At 31.4% G+C, this 20,184-nt stretch overlaps 2 protein-coding genes across 2 annotated transcripts; both read left to right on the forward strand.

Moving 5' to 3' along the window:
* Positions 1 to 1,427: 1,427 nt before the first annotated feature.
* Positions 1,428 to 5,665, forward strand: LOC140053919 (procathepsin L-like). The gene is made up of 9 exons (XM_072098672.1): positions 1,428 to 1,579; positions 1,928 to 2,067; positions 2,247 to 2,393; positions 2,883 to 2,915; positions 3,122 to 3,310; positions 3,864 to 4,023; positions 4,249 to 4,357; positions 4,693 to 4,795; positions 5,297 to 5,665. Exons 1-8 carry the CDS (start codon positions 1,492 to 1,494, stop codon positions 4,787 to 4,789), a joined length of 963 nt encoding a protein of 320 aa, XP_071954773.1. The 5' UTR covers positions 1,428 to 1,491; the 3' UTR covers positions 4,790 to 4,795; positions 5,297 to 5,665.
* A 7,221-nt stretch (positions 5,666 to 12,886) lies between these two features.
* LOC140054991 (procathepsin L-like) lies at positions 12,887 to 19,427 on the forward strand. The gene is made up of 8 exons (XM_072100136.1): positions 12,887 to 13,049; positions 13,189 to 13,328; positions 13,559 to 13,705; positions 15,763 to 15,795; positions 16,753 to 16,944; positions 17,176 to 17,341; positions 18,562 to 18,667; positions 19,328 to 19,427. The coding sequence occupies exons 1-8, from the start codon at positions 12,887 to 12,889 to the stop codon at positions 19,425 to 19,427; spliced, it is 1,047 nt and encodes a 348-aa protein (XP_071956237.1).
* Positions 19,428 to 20,184: the final 757 nt, after the last annotated feature.

A 20,184-nucleotide genomic window follows, 5' to 3' on the forward strand; every position in this document is an offset into this window, starting at 1 on the left:
AGAACCTATATTGTGGAATGATATAAGCAATTTTATTAAGAACCAATGTACCTTAAGTTTATTTAAGAAGACATTTATTCACAGTTTATTATCAACGTATCAGTAATTTTATGTTATATTATTTAATTAGTCGAGTAACATTATTTAAGTTTACTTAAACAATATATATATATATATATATATATATATATATGTATACATATATATTTGTGTGTATGTAAATCTATTACATTTTTTTATCTGAAAGATGATATTCAGATTTTATTACCATGTACTAGTAAAAATAAAAATAACTATATGTAATCTTCATGTTAACCTTCTTCAGAAGTAAGTTAAAAATTATCATTTTATGATCAAAAAGAAATATACTATCTAATTTTCTCCTTTATATAAATATATTATTTTATCCAAGGGGTTGCACATGTTCACATGTCTTGTTATGTATTGCACCTTTGTCTTGTCTTTATGTTGTCTGTAATGTCACTGCACTAACGGGTGACCGGCTAACGAGCTTCGCTCTTACGGTTATCCATCCATATAAGTTGTTTATCTTATGTTCATAAATTGAAATGGAAAATAAACTGAAACTGAAACTGTTAAGCGTGGTTCCCACTAGCGACGCAATGCAAGGACGTAACGCAACGCAAGTGAATTGACCAATCACAAGCGATGGCTTATTCGCTTGTGATTGCTAACTGACTATAACTTCGCTTGTCATTGGTTAAAACGCTTGCGTTGCGTTTACGTCCTTGCGTTACGTTCTAGTGGGAACCAAACTTTATATTCACCGTGATTACTAGTCATTGTTCTTGGTTGAGAATAATAATATATTGAGTAGTTTTTTATATAGTCTTTTTATAATGCAATACAAACATATATAATTTAAAAAAAAAACAAAACAAAGGGCCGGGACAAACAGAATAAGTATCAATTATTAGAATTTGATGTGATGATTATCGACCACCACCACCGAGATTGCTCATGGAATAGTTTTATACACACCTTATATTCATTAGGCCTACAGTTTAATATTATGGATTTTCAGTTTGAGGATCGACTTGAACTCTACTGTAGAGAAAGCATCAATAATTTATTTCTACAGTGCATACAAATAATCTTAGAAATTATCATCATTTTGAAGATTATTTGTATGTACATCGTTTTGTTTTTTATACGTTTTTATTTATTTTTGTTATAAAATATTTTAATTTAAACATTGAATAAACAGCAAATTCGAGGTATGGGCGGTTTGGGTTGGCGAAGGAACAGACTTGGCTGGCGAAATTGAAACTTCATCACGTGACATAATGTCACATGGCCGAGCTCATTGTAGCAAATCTTAAAATATGTTCTTATTTTAATACAGAAAGTCACGTGCCCGAAACAGATTCTTATAATATAACACACTGAATATATATATTATATAATCAAACTATTTTATATTCAGTGTGAGTTGTAGTTTTCATCTGTTCGTACCAACCATTAATAATCATGAAATTGTTCCTGTGCGTGATGCTTGTTGCTGCCTCTGTCGCGGCAATGCCTAATCCAGAGTGGGAGATGTTTAAGCTAAAGTTTGGTATGTTGAATATTATGATTTTTATTTTTAAGTACTAAAGCCTTATGTTTAGTGATGAATAAACTTAATCAATTCCATAGGCCATGAATTATTAGCTTTGTGGCAACAACATTTAAATGTTGAATATTATGATTTTTATTTTTAAGTATAAGTACTAAAGCCTTAATTTTAGCGATGAATAAACTTAATCAGTTCCATAGGCCATGACTTGTTAGCTTTGTGGCAACAACATTAAAAAGACATTGTGTTTACCAATGTGGAAATTAGCGCCCCAAACGGTTTGTTATGATTACATACACATTTCGATTGTAGATGAATGTTAGAAATTTCCATCTGTTGTGTTTTCAGACAAAGCGTACACTCCAAAAGAGGAAGGCTACCGCAGATCAGTATTTGAAGACCATCAAAAGTTTATTAAAAAACACAACGCCGAATTTGAAGAAGGACTTCACACCTACACTGTCGCAACCAACAAGTTTGCTGATCTGGTAAGTTAAAATGAGATTTCTTCAAATGTTGCATTGCTATGATATATATGATCATTTGCGTTTTCAAACGTTGCATTGATATGAAACGCCATTTGCGTAATTTTTATTCATATTACAATTTTATGTAACGCTGTTTACGCAAGTTTCGACAATTCGATTTCTGTGATTTTGTTTTCTAGACCAACGCCGAATTTGTTTCGTTGTTCAATGGTTATTTGAGAGTGAATAAAACCCGCGGATCAAAGTATCTGGAACCAAGTAATGTTGATGTTCCAACTGAAGTAGACTGGAGGACCAAGGGTTACGTCACGCCTGTAAAAGACCAGGTAGATGTTAAACTATCTAATATAACAAACGCTTTCGAAGTATAATGTAATTAACGATGTGTTTACGAAGTATCAATATAATATGCTTAAAACATAGTCAACATTAGCTAACTTTCATTTGCTATCTTAAGCTCACTCCCAGTTTGACCAGAACAGTTTTCAGTAATTGGGCCGTTTAGGCATTGCGTCATTCTATTAATGAATGATGCATAACGAAGTGTCACTAGCGCCATCACCATAACTGCTAGTGAGATGTGACGATGAAGAATGTGTAATAACGATCACACCTGGCTCACAATCTCATCCATCAAAAGATGAGGACGACTGAAAAATAATTAATAATAAATAAATATCAAACGTATAAGTTATCGAGCACTCCGATATTGTAAACTCACTAGATTAAAGTTTTAACCACGGTCATAAGCAAGAGCTGACAACAGCAATTTCTTATTTTGTGCATATTAAGTTGTTTTAAATGCTTTGTTTCAGGGTCAATGCGGTTCCTGCTGGGCATTTTCTACGGTAAGTTTAATATTTTAATTTAAAACAATGTTATTTTTGTTATCATCAACAATAGCAACAAAATCTAATGATTTTAATCGCACTGTGATCCTTTTTTTTAAATTTCATTTGTGGAGCTTGCAGCTTTTTGAGATTTAATAATTACTATTACTAACATTTTTAATTTTATTAATGAAACAAGAACCAATTATTTATTCTTTGTATAGACTGGTTCTGTAGAAGGTCAGCATTTCAAGAAATACAACAAACTGGTCTCTCTCAGTGAACAACAACTTGTCGACTGTTCTTTGGACTATGGTAACATGGGTTGCGATGGAGGATTAACGGATTTTGCTTTTCTATATATCATGGACAATGGCATTGAATCAGAGGAAAGCTATCCATATCTTGGAAAGGTATGTATGCCTATATTTGATAGCAGCATTATTTGTATTTTTCCATGTACACATTTTATATATGGAACAAATAAAGATTTGATTTGGTTTTATTTGAGTTGATATTGTTATAGAGTGGAGTTGTGGCTTGGTGGTTATGATGCTTGGCTACCACTCTAAGGGTCCTGGGTTCAAGTCCCGTCACATGTCAGGATTTTTTCTAAGGACCAAATTACTCCACTCCCAAAGATTGGAATAAGACTTTGTTTATGTAGAGCATCTTGTGTATATGTTTGTCTTGTGAATCCCTGAGGGTCCCTAATGATCAGCAATAGCTGGATGGATCACCCTCATTAAATATGGTTAAAAAAAAAAAAAAAAAAAAAAATCGAATGGTCGTAATTTGTCGGATATCGTGTTTGTCAAAAAAACATGAGCCTAAGTAGTCAGACTTAGGCTTAGTTTACGTCTTTCGCTCTGTCGGGTGAAATAAATTGTTACAGGAGATATGTTTGTCTAAATAACAATCTTTTCAGATCACACTTCATTCGTAATGCTCTTGATTTTACTTTAGGATGGAATTTGTAAGAATGATACTAGCCAGGTTGCTGCTAATATCACCTATTATACATATATATATGGTGAAAAATTCCTAAAGCGTGCTGTAGCCATTGTCGGACCAATCTCAGTTGCAATGGATGCTAGTCAAGTCTCATTCATGTTCTATGATCAAGGTACTGTACTATTAGTTTTGTAGGCTTGCTAATCTCATTGTACGGTAAATGCATTTGTTTTTCACCCTCAATATAATCTCTCAACTATTACAAAAATTCAATTAGTTCAATGGGTTTCAAATCGTGGGCTCCAGATTCACAGCTGAGGTCTATCAATTCAGCCAAAGGACTGGCTTGTACACATAACCAGTAATGGTTCAATGTTTTTATTTACCACCTTATTAGGAGTCTACTCTGACCCAAGTTGCAGTAGCATATATCTTGATCACGCAGTTTTAGTTGTTGGTTACGGCTATGACATTTGGGGCGGACCCTACTGGTTGGTCAAGAATAGGTGAGTCCGACAATACACACAACAAATAATTTTCATTGGTTAAATGTTGTTTTCCATTTGACAAATCAGATCCTTGTCTCATTATTTACATTGCATGTATACGCATGCGCAAACCCGTATTTAATGCACAATATTATGAATAGTATGACTCTATTTTATCATCACGTGTCAATATCTATAAAATGTTTCAATCAAGATGTAATTTTTACTCGGCTGTAATATCAGGTAAAAATTAAGTATATACGAAAAAAATGTACTTATGACTTTAATAGCCTACAATGTTTTTATTATTTAAAAAAAAGTGACCAGTTAATTGCTTCTTTAAATTCTTTCAGCTGGGGTACTTCTTGGGGAATGGAGGGCTACTTTATGATTTCCCGAAAACACAACATGTGTGGAATTGCCAGTGAGGCCATCTACCCATTGGTCTAAATTTAGGTGAGTTAAAATAATGTAGTTATGATGCTGAAGATAATGACTAATTAACTGAAAACGCGTTGAAAATCAACATATCCACTGCTGGTGCAATAAAGGCTATCCTTGGTGCAATCAGGTCAAAGTTCCTGTTTTACACGCAGAGCAATACTAGCATTATTATATGAATTAAGCTATTATTTATGATAACAATGGCTGTTAGTTATGAGGATTGTGAAGATATTATTAGGAAGCTTTCAATTTCTAGGGACATTTTGACGCGGTTTCTGACACAATTGATCTCAGGAACACAGTTTTGGCGAAGGCCCACGGCACAATAGCCTACATGTTGTAGGTATTTGTAAAATTAAAAGCTTCCTAACACACCAACTTGTTGGTGTAAAAAGAATGTGCGTTTACGGAAACTGTTCGATATGGTTAAAATAATACCGGTAACAACAAAAATAATGCTAAAAAATCATAACTCATTAAAAAATTAATATTTTGGTTTCTTCTTTCTTCTAGATTTGCTTTATAAAGTAATTGTCGAAGCTTAAACGTACATTTATAGAAAATCAGAAGATAGTCTGAAATACAAGCTTGTTATTCTAGTAAAATCAAGTGTTGGATATACAAATTATACTTAACATGACGCACGTGCACGTTTAATTGATGGTACATTAACATTACTAAGATTCCTGATTTGTTGCGCATTTTTTCACGTCACAAACAGTCGATACAAATATTAATACGCATGCGTAATAGTCAACACTTTCGATTCGCGTGAAGAAATTCGTCTAGTGCAATTTAACCATGCTTTACACACTAGCTGAATTTATTCGCGGTAATCGAAAGACGCAGTTTTTACGCATGCGTAATCAACCATCTTTCAAATCCGTTTCTGTGCCAAATTCATTTCTTTTTTACTTTTTACAAGTTTACTTGTTTTTATTTTTAAATTGAGCAGCTAATCGGAGTTCATTGCAATTATGAAAAAAAGGGTAAAAACGTTGCAGTTTTTTGAGGAAAAAAAAACCTCATTATAATTGACAAATTTCGACCTTTTTATTTTTTGACATAACTAGTTACTGTGGCTCAATAACTTAATGATAACACAGTATATGCGCATATATGGCAATATTATCGCCAAAATATCCACTTGTTATAGAGCCATAGTAACTAGTTATGTCCAAAAATAAAAGAGTCGACATTTTGGCATTATGCTATAATATTGCAATATATGCCCATATATTGTGTTATCATCACCTTATAGAGTCATATTAACTGGTTATGTCGAAAAATAAAAGGGTCGAAATTTGACCATTTTCGAAAATTTCCCTGTATTATAGAACAGGGATTTTTCGGAAATGGTCAAAATAGCCACTTTCTAAAATTCAGTTCTTATGCGATAATGTTGCCATATATGCTTATATATTGTGTTATCATCACCTTATAGAGTCATAGTAACCAGATATGTCCAAAAATAAAATGGTCGGAATTTTGGCATTTTTCGAAAATGTCCCTGTACAGAGAATTTTTTGAAAAATGGCCAAATTATCCACTTTTTAAAATTCAGTTATTATGCGATAATATTGCAAGGTGATGATAACACAATATATGTGCATATGTGCATATATTTTATGCACATATATTGTGTTATCATCCCCTTATAGAGTCATAGTAACTAGTTTTGTCCAAAAATATAAGGGTCGAAATTTATGTCAAAAGTGGTTACTATAGAACAATTGATATGCGCAGAACCCATTTTTCGACTCTGCACATTTTTATTATGCAATAGTAAACATTTATGTCAAAAAATAAAAGGGTCGGAAATCGACCATTTCGACCTTTGTATTTTTCGATAAAACTGGTTACTATAGCACAATTAACATGCACAGAACCCATTGTTTGACTCTGCGCATGTTTATTATGCTATAGTAACCATTTATGTCAAAAGTGGTTACTATAGCACAATTGACATGCGCAGAACCCATTGTTCGACTCTGCGTATGTTTTTATGCTATAGTAACCATTTATGTAAAGGAATAAAAGGGTTGAAAATCGGCCATATTTCGAAAATTTCCTGTACTATAGTACAGGGATTTTTTCCAAAAAATGACCAATTTTCGAACTTTTTATTTACGATAAAACTGGTTACTATAGCACAATTAACGTGCACAGAACCCATTATTTGACTCTGCGCATATTTTTTATGCTATAGTAACCATTTATTTAAAGGAATAAACGGGTCGAAAATCGGCAATTTTTCGAAAATTTCCTGTACTATAGTACAGGGATTTTATTCTATTTATGCTATATTAACCATTTATGTAAACAAATAAACGGGTCGAAAATCGGCCATATTTCGAAAATTTCCTGTACAGGGATTTTTTCCAAAATATGGCCAATTTTCGACCTTTTTATTTTCGATAAAACTTGTTACTATAGCACAATTAACATGCGCAGAACCCATTAATTGACTCTGCGCAGGTTTATTATGCTATATTAACCATTTATGTCAAAAGTGTTTACTATATTAGCACAATTGACATGCGCAAAACCCATTATTCGACACTGCGCATGTTTTTTATGCTATAGTAACCATTTATGTAAAGGAATAAAAGGGTCGAAAATCGGCCATATTTTGAAAATTTCCCGTACTATATTACAGGGATTTTTTCCAAAATATGGCCAAATTTCGACCTTTTTATTTTTCGATAAAACTGGTTACTATAGCACAATTAACATGCACAGAACCCATTATTCGACTCTGCGCATGTTTATTATGCTATAGTAACCATTTATGTGGAAAGTGGTTACTAAAGCACAATTGACATGCGCAGAACCAATTATTCGACTCCGCGCATGTTTTTTGTTATGCTATAGAGTAACCATTTATGTAAAAAAATAAAAGGGTCGAAAATCGGCCATATTTCGAAATTTCCTGTACTATAGTACAGGGATTTTTTTCCAAAATATGGCCAATTTTCGACCTTCTTATTTTTCAATAAAACTGGTTACTATAGCACAATTAACATGTACAGAACCCATTATTCGACTCTGCGCATGTTTATTATGCTATAGTAACCATTTATGTGGAAAGTGGTTACTAAAGCACAATTGACATGCGCAGAACCCATTATTCGGCTTCGCGCCTGTTTTTGTTATGCTATAGAGTAACCATTTATGTAAAAAAATAAAAGGGTCGAAAATCGGCCATATTTCGAAAAAAAACCTGTACAGGGATTTTTTCCAAAATATTGCCTATTTTTCGAACTTTTTATTTTCGATAAAACTGGTTACTATAGCACAATTAACATGCACAGAACCCATTATTCGACTGTGCGCATATTTATTATGCTATAGTAGTAACCATTTATGTCAAAAGTGTTTACTATAGCACAATTGACATGCGCAGAACCCATTATTCGACTCTGCGCATGTTTTTTATGCTATAGTAACCATTTATGTAAAGGAATAAAAAGGTCGAAAATCGGCCATATTTCGAAAATTTCCTGTACAATAGTACAGGGATTTTTTTTCCAAAATATGGCCAATTTTCGACCTTTTTATTTTTCGATAAAACTGGTTACTATAGCACAATTAACATGCACAAAACCCATTATTCGACTCTGCGCATGTTTATTATGCTATAGTAACCATTTATGTGGAAAGTGGTTACTAAAGCACAATTGACATGCGCAGAACCCATTATTCGACTCCGCGCCTGTTTTTTTTATGCTATAGAGTAACCATTTATGTAAAAAAATAAAAGGGTCGAAATCGGCCATATTTCGAAAAAAACCCTGTAGGGCCTACAGGGATTTTTTCCAAAATATTGCCCAATTTTCGACCTTTTTATTTTTCGATAAAACTGGTTACTATAGCACAATTAACATGCACAGAACCCATTATTCGACTCTGCGCATAGTAAATAAGTTATGTCTAAAAATAAAAGGGTCGAAATTTGACAATTTTTCGAAAATTTCTCTGTACTATAATATTTCTAAAATGTAGTTGTTATGCGATAATATTGCCATATATGCGCATATATTGTGTTATCATCACCTTATAGGGTCATAGTAACTAGTTATGTCCAAAAAATAAAAATGATTGAAATGTTGGCATTTTTCAAAAATATTTTTTAATTCAGTTCTTAAAGATGTATTGTCCCTTTGTCAAATTCCAAAAAAAAAAAAAAAATTAGAAAAAATGTGTCATTTTGAAGTATCATAATAGTTATTAATTTTCACCGAAAATGAGTAGAAAAAAAAATCATCTAACTGAAATACAGACGTTTTTTGGTTTAAAACTTATCTCATAATGCAACGCGCTTATTTGGCTACTCTGTATGCATAATCATAAAACTTCCTCGCGATCTGTGTGAAAACACCTTCTCATCCGCGACGAGTTGTAAACAATCCTGATTAGCATCATGCATAATGCATACTCATGGTTTGAAATCTTTGTTTACTTTCGCTCGGGACGATTATCCAGACGAAATGTAATCAATTGAATTTACCTGTTAATTACGTAAACTTGTTGTTTTTGCCTCGAATTATCGACTTAAAGTGAATAACTTTAATATTACTTTGATATGGCCAATTTAAATTTAGAATATTTTGACCATCGTGTTTGTGTGTTTCAAGGGACAATACATCTTTAAGCAATAAAATTGCCATATATGCTCATATATTGTGTTAATATCAACTTATAGGGTCATAGTAACTAGTTATGTCAAAACATAAAAGGGTCGAAATTTGGCAATTTTTTGAAAAAAATCCCTCTACAGGAATTTTTTAGAAATATTGCCAAAATATCAAGTTTTAAAAATTTAATTATTATGCGATAATATTGCTGTATATGATCATTATATTGCTTTATCATCATCTTATAGTGCCATAGAAACCAGTTAAGTCGCGAAAAATAGAAGGGTTGAAAATGTGATATTTTTCGAAAAAAATCCCTGTACAGGGATTTTTTAGAAAAATTACCAAAATATAAAGTTTTTAAAATTCAATTATTATAATTTTAATTTCTCTAGACAAAAAAATCTCCCCACACCATTAGACAGCAATTTCTTAATTTATGGACAAACTTACCACACCCCCATTAACAGACTTGCCATATGGTGTTTACATGGTCATGGAGAGCCGCTGAAAGATACATAGTGTTCAATTTGTTTGATGGAAAGCAAAACAGAGTATCAACTTTTCTTATAATTATAATAATTATCTTTATTTAATCATTATTATTATTATTATTATTATTATTATTACAAGAAAACAATTCTTCTATCAATCATGACAATAATTTTAAAAATATAATAACACACATTAAACTATTATTTTGGTACCATTGGTGTATCTGGCACACTGACCTTTCCTTATTATTGTTATATTATGTTTATGATTTGCAAATATTCTCAACATTCAACTCATAAGCATTTATTATTTGTATAGTAATGTGTCTTAGAGCAAACACAATAATACACCTCTAAATCACCGATTTATAGGATCACAAGATCAGTGAGTGGTATAAAGTACATTTTAATTTCGATACTAGAACTAAAGTGGCTCAAATAAATTATATATTGTATAGTTTTATTACCCTACGACCTAATCATACCACCTATACGACTAATAACAAATTATGAATCTGGTCCTGTGCTTTTTTTTTATAGGTCTACTTAAAAAGTAGGCCTATGTTTCCTCCTTAAACAAAGTATGAAGACAGTTATAGAACATCAGTAAAACAGCTTACAGAATAATAGGAACTAAAGATAGTAAGAACGCTAAAGATATTGTTAACAGTGCCAAAAGTAAACAATTTAAAGTAATTATGTCGGATGAGTATCACCTTCTCCGCCATTACTTTATCTTTAGTAAGTCATGACGTTTAGTGTACCCACGATGGAAAACCAACAGAATGAGAAACTCATTCCTCCCTACTGCAATAAGGCAATTCAATGAAACCTGGAAACGTTGATCATTATACCCTTACACACACCAATCTTGCTTGTATTTTGTATTTTTAACGATGTATTTTATCTGTATTTAAACGATGTGTTTTATCTGTGTTTTACCAATACATTTTTATAATTTTATGTAAAACTTACAAAAATAATTTCAACATATGTACATATTTTACTGTATTTGACCACGGATAAATAGTAAAGTAGTATTTGGATTTCACAGTAATGGGCACGTACAATATCAACATCTATGATCTATGCGAAGCTATGTATTATATGTATGTTTAAATTATAGTTATAGTTAATTATAGTATTGACTTAATCTCCAAAACTACTGGCCCAACCGATTTGTATAATCATACACTCATAAAATAAACTAATTTTGTTCTGGGGGAGTCTTTCACTTGACTAAAGAAGAATATCCAGACAACCTGAATGTTGCTTAAACCGCGGAAGCTATAGTCTACTGATAATCCAACAAAATTGATAATAAACACTTTTTTTTTAATTTCTAAAACAAACAAAAAACATAATAATAAAGAACAGAAAGAGTTTAAAGAGCTTGAAATGAAAAGCTACAAACTGTAGAAATCCTCAAATAGTAATTAAACCTTTATTTTAAATACAATTACACAAAACAATTAACGTAGAGATTTCCATTTTTTCCAATTCCTGTTTATATATAAATATAGGCCTAGATTTCTATAAAAACAAATTTATTTTCTTGGTTTAACCTTTCTAATTTTACAGCAGAAAATATATATAGCCTCTCTACTCGAACACAAATAAGATCACAAATAAGATAGTTTAACAACAACAATTTTAATCATGTATTTTACAGCCATTTTTCATTTTTACATTTTAATTAATATCTAACATTTTAATGAAAACAAATATGGTTAATACTGAATTCAAGCATCTTATTATGTAAACATACCTGTATTTTAACTACTTTAAACACTGACTTTTATTTGTCACAAATGTACTTATATGTATATAATATATTCACCAATGAGAATTTAAATAAACGTGAGATGAACTCACACAAGACAAAAAAAAGAAAATATAAACTTATGTAATAGTTTAACAAATTGTGTACATTTAATACCAAATAACAAATATTATTTGGATTAGATGAGAGCAATATATCCAAACAACTCAAATTCCCATAATAAATGCAACATATTGTTTTTATTTTTTGGTTAAAAAAGTGAATAACGGTTATATATGGTCAGATACGGGCAACACATTTCTACTAATCATACATTCCAATAACTATCGATCTATAGTTTCCCCTATGTTTCATAAGTTTTGGGATTTTATTTGTGTTACACAAGCTTGTTGATAATACTTAATCACTTTCTTATCAATGGGGAGATAGTTCAAATTACATAGTAACGTCTCTATTCTTTTGTATACAAAAGAAAGGCATTAAAAAAACTATGAAAAATAAACGGTGTGGTATAAAATGTTATCAGATGACTAAATATAGTAATATAGTATAGTAATATAACTTGGATTTTATATTTCTAGTATTTTTTATTCAACTTCAGAATTGAACAATTGAACCCCTTGAATATCCTTATTACCCCGTATCTCATACGGGATAATTTACTGTCCCAGGTCCCAGTAATTTGTTGGGTCACTGAATTGCAATTTTTGAGCATTTGACCTTTGATCTTAGTAAAAAATGCAAATTTTCGGTAGATCAAAACATTTCACATAACAATAAAACCAACAATTGCAGAAAGTGATTGTCATAAAAATGTATTGTGCATTCTTCCTAAAACTATTAAAATAGTTTATTTACCCTCAGTCACTTGAGGTAGAAACCTCAAGTGTCTACAAAGGGTGAAGTGCATTGAATGAGTTTGGGAAAAACTGTTTTATTATATATTTGTCAAACACATTCAACTCATAAACTTTTACTATTTGCATAATGTGCCCTAGAGCAAACAAAGATGTCTCTAAACCACCGATTTATAGGATCACAAGACCAGTAAATGGTATAAAGGTACCTCTTTATTTAAATACTAGAACTCAAGTGCCTGAAATAAGGCCTATATTATAATAGTTTTCTATCATACGTATCATTCATTTGTGTTTTTTGATCTGTTCGTACCACCAAACAATACCAAATAATGAAGCTGTTCCTGTGCGTGTTACTTATTGGTGCCGCCGTGGCAATGCCAAATCTGGAATGGGAGAAGTTTAAACAGAAATTTGGTAAATACCTAAGTTGTTTTGACAATTTGGAATTTGGTAAACTTTTGGATTTTAATCTGTATCATCAACCAGATCACTGTATGTTTTAGTAGTCCAATATTTTATTGGACTATAATTATACACGTAATGTAATTAAATAAGTAGTGATGATCTCATTCATTACCATATATCCAATTGTCTTAAGATTAATAAAGAATCGCATTTTTATAATTATCAGACAAAGCATACACTCCAGAAGAAGAAGTCTACCGCAGATCTGTATTTGAAGACAACCAGAAGTTCATTCAAAAACACAACGCTGAATACGCCAAAGGACTTCACACTTATACTGTCGGAACCAATAAGTTTGCTGATCTAGTAAGTAACGTATTTCTTTGTGAAGAGCCTCTCGACTGTTACAACATTTAGGTGATCCTGTTTCATTGATTTACATTAATTTGTTCTGTCTGTCTGTTCGTCCTTGCTTTTTATATGTCGAAATAAATCATGATACGATTTCCATCTTATAACCTAAGTAGGCTCATTAAAATGTAGTTTCCTGATGTATAATTTTAAATTTTCATTATGTTTTTTTTTTTTGTATATAGACAAACGCTGAATTTGTTTCGATTTATAACGGTTATCGAAGAGTAAATACAACAAGGAGATCAACCTATGTAAAATCGGGTAATTTCAAAAATCAAGTGCAAGTAGATTGGCGCGCAAAGGGAGCGGTCACACCAGTAAAGAACCAGGTAAGATTAAAAACTACCACTTTCCATTAACTTAACAGATAATAACAGGCAAATATGGAATGCAGTCAATGATTGGCTAATTACATATGGTAATAATGAAGATTGAGAAAGTATCCATTAATAACATGTCTGAATATTCCACTCCTGTCAGAAAGGCCCACCCGGCTATGCAGGGATTATTTTCAAAAATTTAAATTATCGTCTCATAGGCTTCATCATCTTTTGCCTAAACCTAGGGAGAATCAGCACAACCTTAGACGTAAATATCCATTTCCTCTCCCTATAGAGTTTAAACCGAAGGTTTAAAAAAATGTATAACTAACTTTGGCCTCTTTAATTCCTGTTAGTGTATTAAGAGTTTTTATTTTGTATTTTATCGTTTTTAATTTTGTCCGTTTCTAATTGTAATGTCCGGTCTTGTATTATAGTATATTGCTTAGATGTACATAACATGTATTTTTCTAAAAGTTACTTATATTTTTATGCACACGATTTATATATTTTTATGCACACGATTTATATATTTTTATGCACACGATTTATATATTTTTATGCACACGATTTATATATTTTTATGCACACGATTTATATATTTTTATGCACACGATTTATTTATTTTTATGCATACGATTTATATATTTTTATGCACACGATTTATATATTTTTATGCATACGATTTATATAACTTCAATTTAATGTATTTTGAAATTGCAATAAACTTTCCTCGTATCGTAACTAGAGGGTACACTATACGTTTGATATTTGATAATGAAAAACAAATTCCGAAAAAAAAAATAAAATAAAGCGGCAAGCCATTATAGTTCAAGTTATGTATTTCCCTTTTAGTATTCGAAATATTGACTCATAATGGTGTTTTGGCACATTTTTGGGGGGTATTTACTATTTTTATATTAATGAATGTTTATGATGTTAAAGACCCATTCCCTACAATTTGTGACGGTCATGCCTTGTCTTAAATGTACGTTTTAAGGTAAATTGATAGAGAGAAACAGTGCACTACTTAAGTAGCTCGCGTTGAATGTCTGCTCGTTGGCCGTCTTTAGTAAGGCATAGCTGGTAAACATCGGTAACGTACGAACATCGTACACTAGCTATAGGCCTAGCATGACGTTGTATAGTTGCTGCATTTATTGTCTTTCTGTTTTGATACAAATTGGGGAAACCCGGTATTTTTGCTAAAAAGTTAGAAGTATTCTATTTGTTTTGATCAATCGAAAAGTGAGTCTACAGAAGAAAAACAAAAATATCAATCAGCGCACAATGCATGTTTGGATTTATAGCGGCCGCTAAAATTATTAGAATCGTCTTCTTTTTCACATTTTTAACCATTTAAAGCTCAGGTACGTACAGGCATGGATTTTAAATATAATATTTGGTTAAATGTACATAAATCAAATATTTGTAACAGAAATCGAGACGAAAAAACATGAATTTCCCTTAATATGGTCAAATACAAAATTTGGCAAAATTCTTCCATAAAATCCAGAAAGACTTTTTTTCCGTAGTTAGGTAGTTAACCTAATGTAATAACATGTCTTGTGACTCCCTAGACGGTGAAAAAAGATGGTGGATATATATACGGTGGATAATTTTTGCTATAGCATGAAAATAAAAATCTGAAGTTGAATAAAAATATCAGAAATGTAATATTCAAGTTATATTACCTATATTTAGTCATCTGATAACATTTTTTACCACACCGTTTATTTTTCATAGCTTTTTAAAATTCCTCTCTATTTACAAAATTTGTGTACAAAAGAATAGAGATTTTACTGTGTAATTTGAACTATCCCCCACTGATAAGAAAGTGCTTATTTTAAAAAAGCTCATGTAACACAAATAAAATCTCAAAAATTATGAAACATAAGGGAAACTATAGATCGATAATTATTGGAATGTATGATCAATAGAAATTGTTTGCCCGCACCGGGCCTTTAAAGACGAAAGTTTTTACATTGAATGTAGTTTGTGACCTTAAATTAGATCATAAAAACATAATTTTTATAATTTACTCTACTTCTTTATTTTATGTTTAGGGACAATGCGGTTCCTGCTGGGCATTTTCCACTGTAAGTTTATAATTATTACTGTATATTTGTTTTTGAAATATGACATATAGGCTTGGTTTCGTAATTCACTTTTCCTTCAGTCAAGTTAAATTCATTTAAAAATTATCATCATCGGTTTTTGGTTAAAATTGTTAAAACTATTAAGATTATTATTAATATTAGCAAGTAGGCCTACAGAAAGTAAAGTAAATTCAGTGGGTCTTTGTATTAAATTATTTACCTCCGCCAAAGAGGTATATGTAATCGTTCGAGTGTGTCTGTTTGTTAGCAGGATTACTCAAAAAGTTTTCTGGACCACTGTTATTAGTAATTAGTATTATTTTCAGACCCGCCAGTGTTAAAAAATAGGGAAACATTTTCAAAAGCCGGCGAATAGTCTTAAAGTAACAAGTAAACTGAAATTGCATTTTCTCGAGAATTGCTTGTCCATAAAACTTGATTTTTGTACAAGATGCAAGAGTTGTAATTTGTGATTTGTAATTTTAAAATATAATTTGATTAAATGTAGGCCTACAGATTTTTTGATACGAGTAGTTTTAAAAAACACATTTCTTTTCAAATTCAACCGTTTGTTTTTGGCGTTCCTGTTCTATTGTTAGTCAACTGAAATAATTGTTAGTGGAAAGGCTGGTTAAACCTTTACACCAAACTCGCATACACATGCTTGTAGTGAAATTAGCCTAATCTCCGGAGCTCGGAGTCCTGTTGTTAGATTATCTTGTTTGGATTGGGTACAAGATATATAGGACATACATCAACTTCAGCGCTATCTTTTAACGTATTTGTTGCGTTGGTCAAAGATTTTTTAGTAGGCCTGCTGATTATCTGTTTTTATCTTCAATCACGAAGATCAATTATAATTCATTAAAATCAAATTATCATTATTAATTTATCATTATGATAATATTTAAAAAAGTTAAAATAAAAGTAATTTATATTATTATTATTGTAACGTAGACTGGTTCTTTAGAAGGTCAACATTTCTTAAAAACGGACAAACTGGTCGCCTTAAGTGAACAGAATCTTGTCGACTGTTCTGGAAAATCTGGCAATGAAGGTTGTGAAGGAGGTTTAATGGACCAAGCTTTTGAATATATCAAAGCTAACGGTGGTATTGACACAGAAGCAAGTTATCCCTACGAAGCAGTGGTACGGAGGTTACACATTTATTATAAGATAGTTTGAATTTTTAGTATCAGTTCGCCAAATTTGATAGGCTTTCGAACACAAGGCTTGATTGACAACCAATCATTAATAGTATCGCGATACATAATTTCGAATAAAGTACATTATACGAAAGGCCTAATGACGTAATTATTCCTATTATAAATACAATATGATTATACTGAACATACACCTATTGCTAAAATATCATTGTAGGATGATACATGCAGGTTTAATCCCAACACTATTGGTGCTACTTTTACTGGTTACACAGATATTCCTACAGGCAGCGAAAGCGCCCTACAAGAAGCCGTAACAAAAATCGGACCAATCTCAGCGGGAATTGATGCTAGCAGCTACAAATTCCAGTTATATAAAGACGGTATTGATTTAGTAACGTTTTCTCTGTGACACCAACATGTTAAATGTACATACGATTTTATTAAAAAATTACGTTGTTTTAGTTACACAAACGTAACGAGATGTATACAAACGAGATGTGTGTATGGGTTCTAAGACTAGAGCTTTAACACGAACGTCAATTCAATCAACAGTTTCATCAATATTTATTTTTCGTTTTTATCTTAGCGAGAAAGAAGTTTATATACTATATTTTTTGGTATTCTTTTTTTCTAGTCACTTATGTAATATCATTTAAAAAAAAATTATCTCTTCAGGGCTAGATCGTCAACACGAACAATTCAAATATATTTATTTTTCTGTCTTTCTGTCATCTCTTCATGGCTAGGCCTATTAAACAAATTAAATCAAATTTGTCAACACAGAATTACATTTTTAGACCCAACGCTCCAAAGCAGCTAACAGATGTTCACATCTGAAAACAAACGTAGTGAATACCTCCTCCAAAATTAAAAACGATTGTCCGTTTGTAAATTGCTATTTTTACAACAACGAACTGAAATTGTCTAATGTAATACATTATGTTTATTGTTATATAAAGATTGTGTAGTTTTCAGTAAGTGACCATAATTTCCATCATCCCAAGACGGCCTAAAGTGGTCCAGAATTTAGATCGTGGTTTGGATTGCCTTTAAAATGTATTAGAGTCGTCTGTAGCTTTACCTTTCAGGGTCTAAAATTGGGATTCTGGTCCGAATTGCCATCAGAATTTAATGGAGTCCGTGACCATATCTATATCGGTGGTTTAAATGAAGTAAACATCCGTCTTGTAGTGTTACGGCCTAAAACTTAAAAAAAAGATGCTAAACTGTGGTCCATAATTTAGATTCTGGCCCTGATTGCGTCAACAATTCTTTCATTACCATATCTATCTGTAGTTTAAATATGGTAAATATCCGACTTTTATATTTGACCTTATCCTGCTTACGAAAACACACACACACACACACATATACAAACAAACAAACAAACAAATTGAATTAACCAATCTTCTTTGTTTTTGTATTCGTTACTGGACGGACTTTTTAATAAAAACAATTCAGTTTCAAGATCTTACTAAATTAAATAAATTTAAAATTTCACCTAGGAGTTGTAAGTGTGATATTTCACTCTTAATGTAATGAATAATAATAATAGAAAAACATTAATTTGATCTTGGTATGAACTTGTATCTTTTATTAGGAGTCTACGATGATCACAGTTGCAGCAGTACATTGTTGGATCATGCAGTCTTGGTTGTTGGTTACGGTGAAGAATTAGATAAATTATATTGGTTGGTAAAGAACAGGTTAGTAACAAAATACACATAACCATAGAGGGCAGTCAAAGGCCGCTTTCCAAGTTGCATACAAATAAATTGTTACCACCATCAAAACCGATAATGTATAAGGACACCCACATTCTTAGTCAAAGACACATTTTAAGTTCATGAAATGTTGTTCAGTTCAATTCAGTTCAAATTTTTTCGGATTTTACAATACAAACAGTACAACATACGTCACATATGCTAGACCAACAGTGAACTCAATCGCTTTGATGGGACGTCAGCAGTGACGTCTTTTCAAATTTAAAATAAATAAAAGATTACGACCAAGTATTCATTACTTCAAATCAAATACATAACTGAATTATAAAATAAAAGATAAGCAACCATTTTGTCTCGTAACAATTTAAAGTTATTTTTCTTAGAATACATATAATATATATAGAGCGCGCGCTTTTTAACTCCTAACCAGAGCCATATAATATATATAAATATATATATTCTGTGCCTTTTTTGTTTATATATTATATTATCATATATATATATATATATATATATACAATAATTGAACGGAAAAGCGATTAGAAATACATCTTTACAGCCACAGTAAAACTAGACTAACACTTAAAATAATTTTAATACAAGTGAATAGCTATAGTTCATTTTTTTTAAAATTTCTTTTAGCTGGGGCACTACATGGGGTATGGAAGGTTACATTATGATGAGCCGTGATAAAAATAACCAGTGTGGAATAGCTACTGCAGCCAGCTACCCTCTCGTTTAATTTCAGGTGAGTTAAAAATGTTCTGCCGTCATGAAAATGATAATTGTAACAATGTATAAAACGATTTAATAAGAATTAAGATGATGGTGATAACACTGGCACTGATAACTCGGGCACTGCGGTTACTGTTCAAATTATGACTCTATTCGATTTTTATAATTGTAACAATTATTATAAATGATACAAATAAGAATTAAGATGATGTTGATGATGATAATGATAATGATGATGGTGATGATGGCAAGGCAGTGCGTGAAATAGGCACCCAATAAGCAGCGTTGCTGGAATATTATTGGTAATTTTAAATGATTATTTTTTTTATGACGATAATGATATTGTGAATACTAGTAATAACAATTGCGCTTGGATTACTGTTCAAATTATGACTATTCGATTTTCCCAAAATGTATCTGTTTTTCAGCCTACAATGCAGTTAAAAACACTATTCATACAAACTTCTTTGTATTAAAAAATAAATAATATGGGTTATTGTGATAATTGTTTTTGTCTTTATACGGTTAGAAATGATAACAAAAAAGTAAAGTATAATAATGTTATGTGATGCACCCATTTTTGAGGCGATGAGTACTGTGAACTTTTCAGTGAAAATACCGGGTCTTCGCGGTTTGTATTAACGGATTCTTCACCCCCCACCCAACCCCTCAACAACTACCACAAAATTAAATTAATTTAGCAACCAGACAACGCCAGATTAAGCAACTATGGACATGTTTGTACGTTGTCGTTGTTACCTGGA

This window comes from Antedon mediterranea, chromosome 7 (genome assembly GCF_964355755.1).
Source record: "Antedon mediterranea chromosome 7, ecAntMedi1.1, whole genome shotgun sequence".
In the NCBI taxonomy this organism is placed as follows: domain Eukaryota; kingdom Metazoa; phylum Echinodermata; class Crinoidea; order Comatulida; family Antedonidae; genus Antedon; species Antedon mediterranea.

What these genes read in the sequence shown, in the direction of transcription:
- LOC140054991 (XM_072100136.1), top strand. Translation starts at nt 12,887, where the DNA reads ATGAAGCTGTTCCTGTGCGTGTTACTTATTGGTGCCGCCGTGGCAATG. An exon ending in CCAATAAGTTTGCTGATCTA is followed by an intron (nt 13,329 to 13,558) that starts GTAAGTAACGTA and finishes TTTTGTATATAG; the next exon opens with ACAAACGCTGAATTTGTTTC. An exon ending in TCACACCAGTAAAGAACCAG is followed by an intron (nt 13,706 to 15,762) that starts GTAAGATTAAAA and finishes TTTTATGTTTAG; the next exon opens with GGACAATGCGGTTCCTGCTG.
- LOC140053919 (XM_072098672.1), top strand. Translation starts at nt 1,492, where the DNA reads ATGAAATTGTTCCTGTGCGTGATGCTTGTTGCTGCCTCTGTCGCGGCA. An exon ending in CCTGCTGGGCATTTTCTACG is followed by an intron (nt 2,916 to 3,121) that starts GTAAGTTTAATA and finishes TTCTTTGTATAG; the next exon opens with ACTGGTTCTGTAGAAGGTCA. An exon ending in GCTATCCATATCTTGGAAAG is followed by an intron (nt 3,311 to 3,863) that starts GTATGTATGCCT and finishes ATTTTACTTTAG; the next exon opens with GATGGAATTTGTAAGAATGA.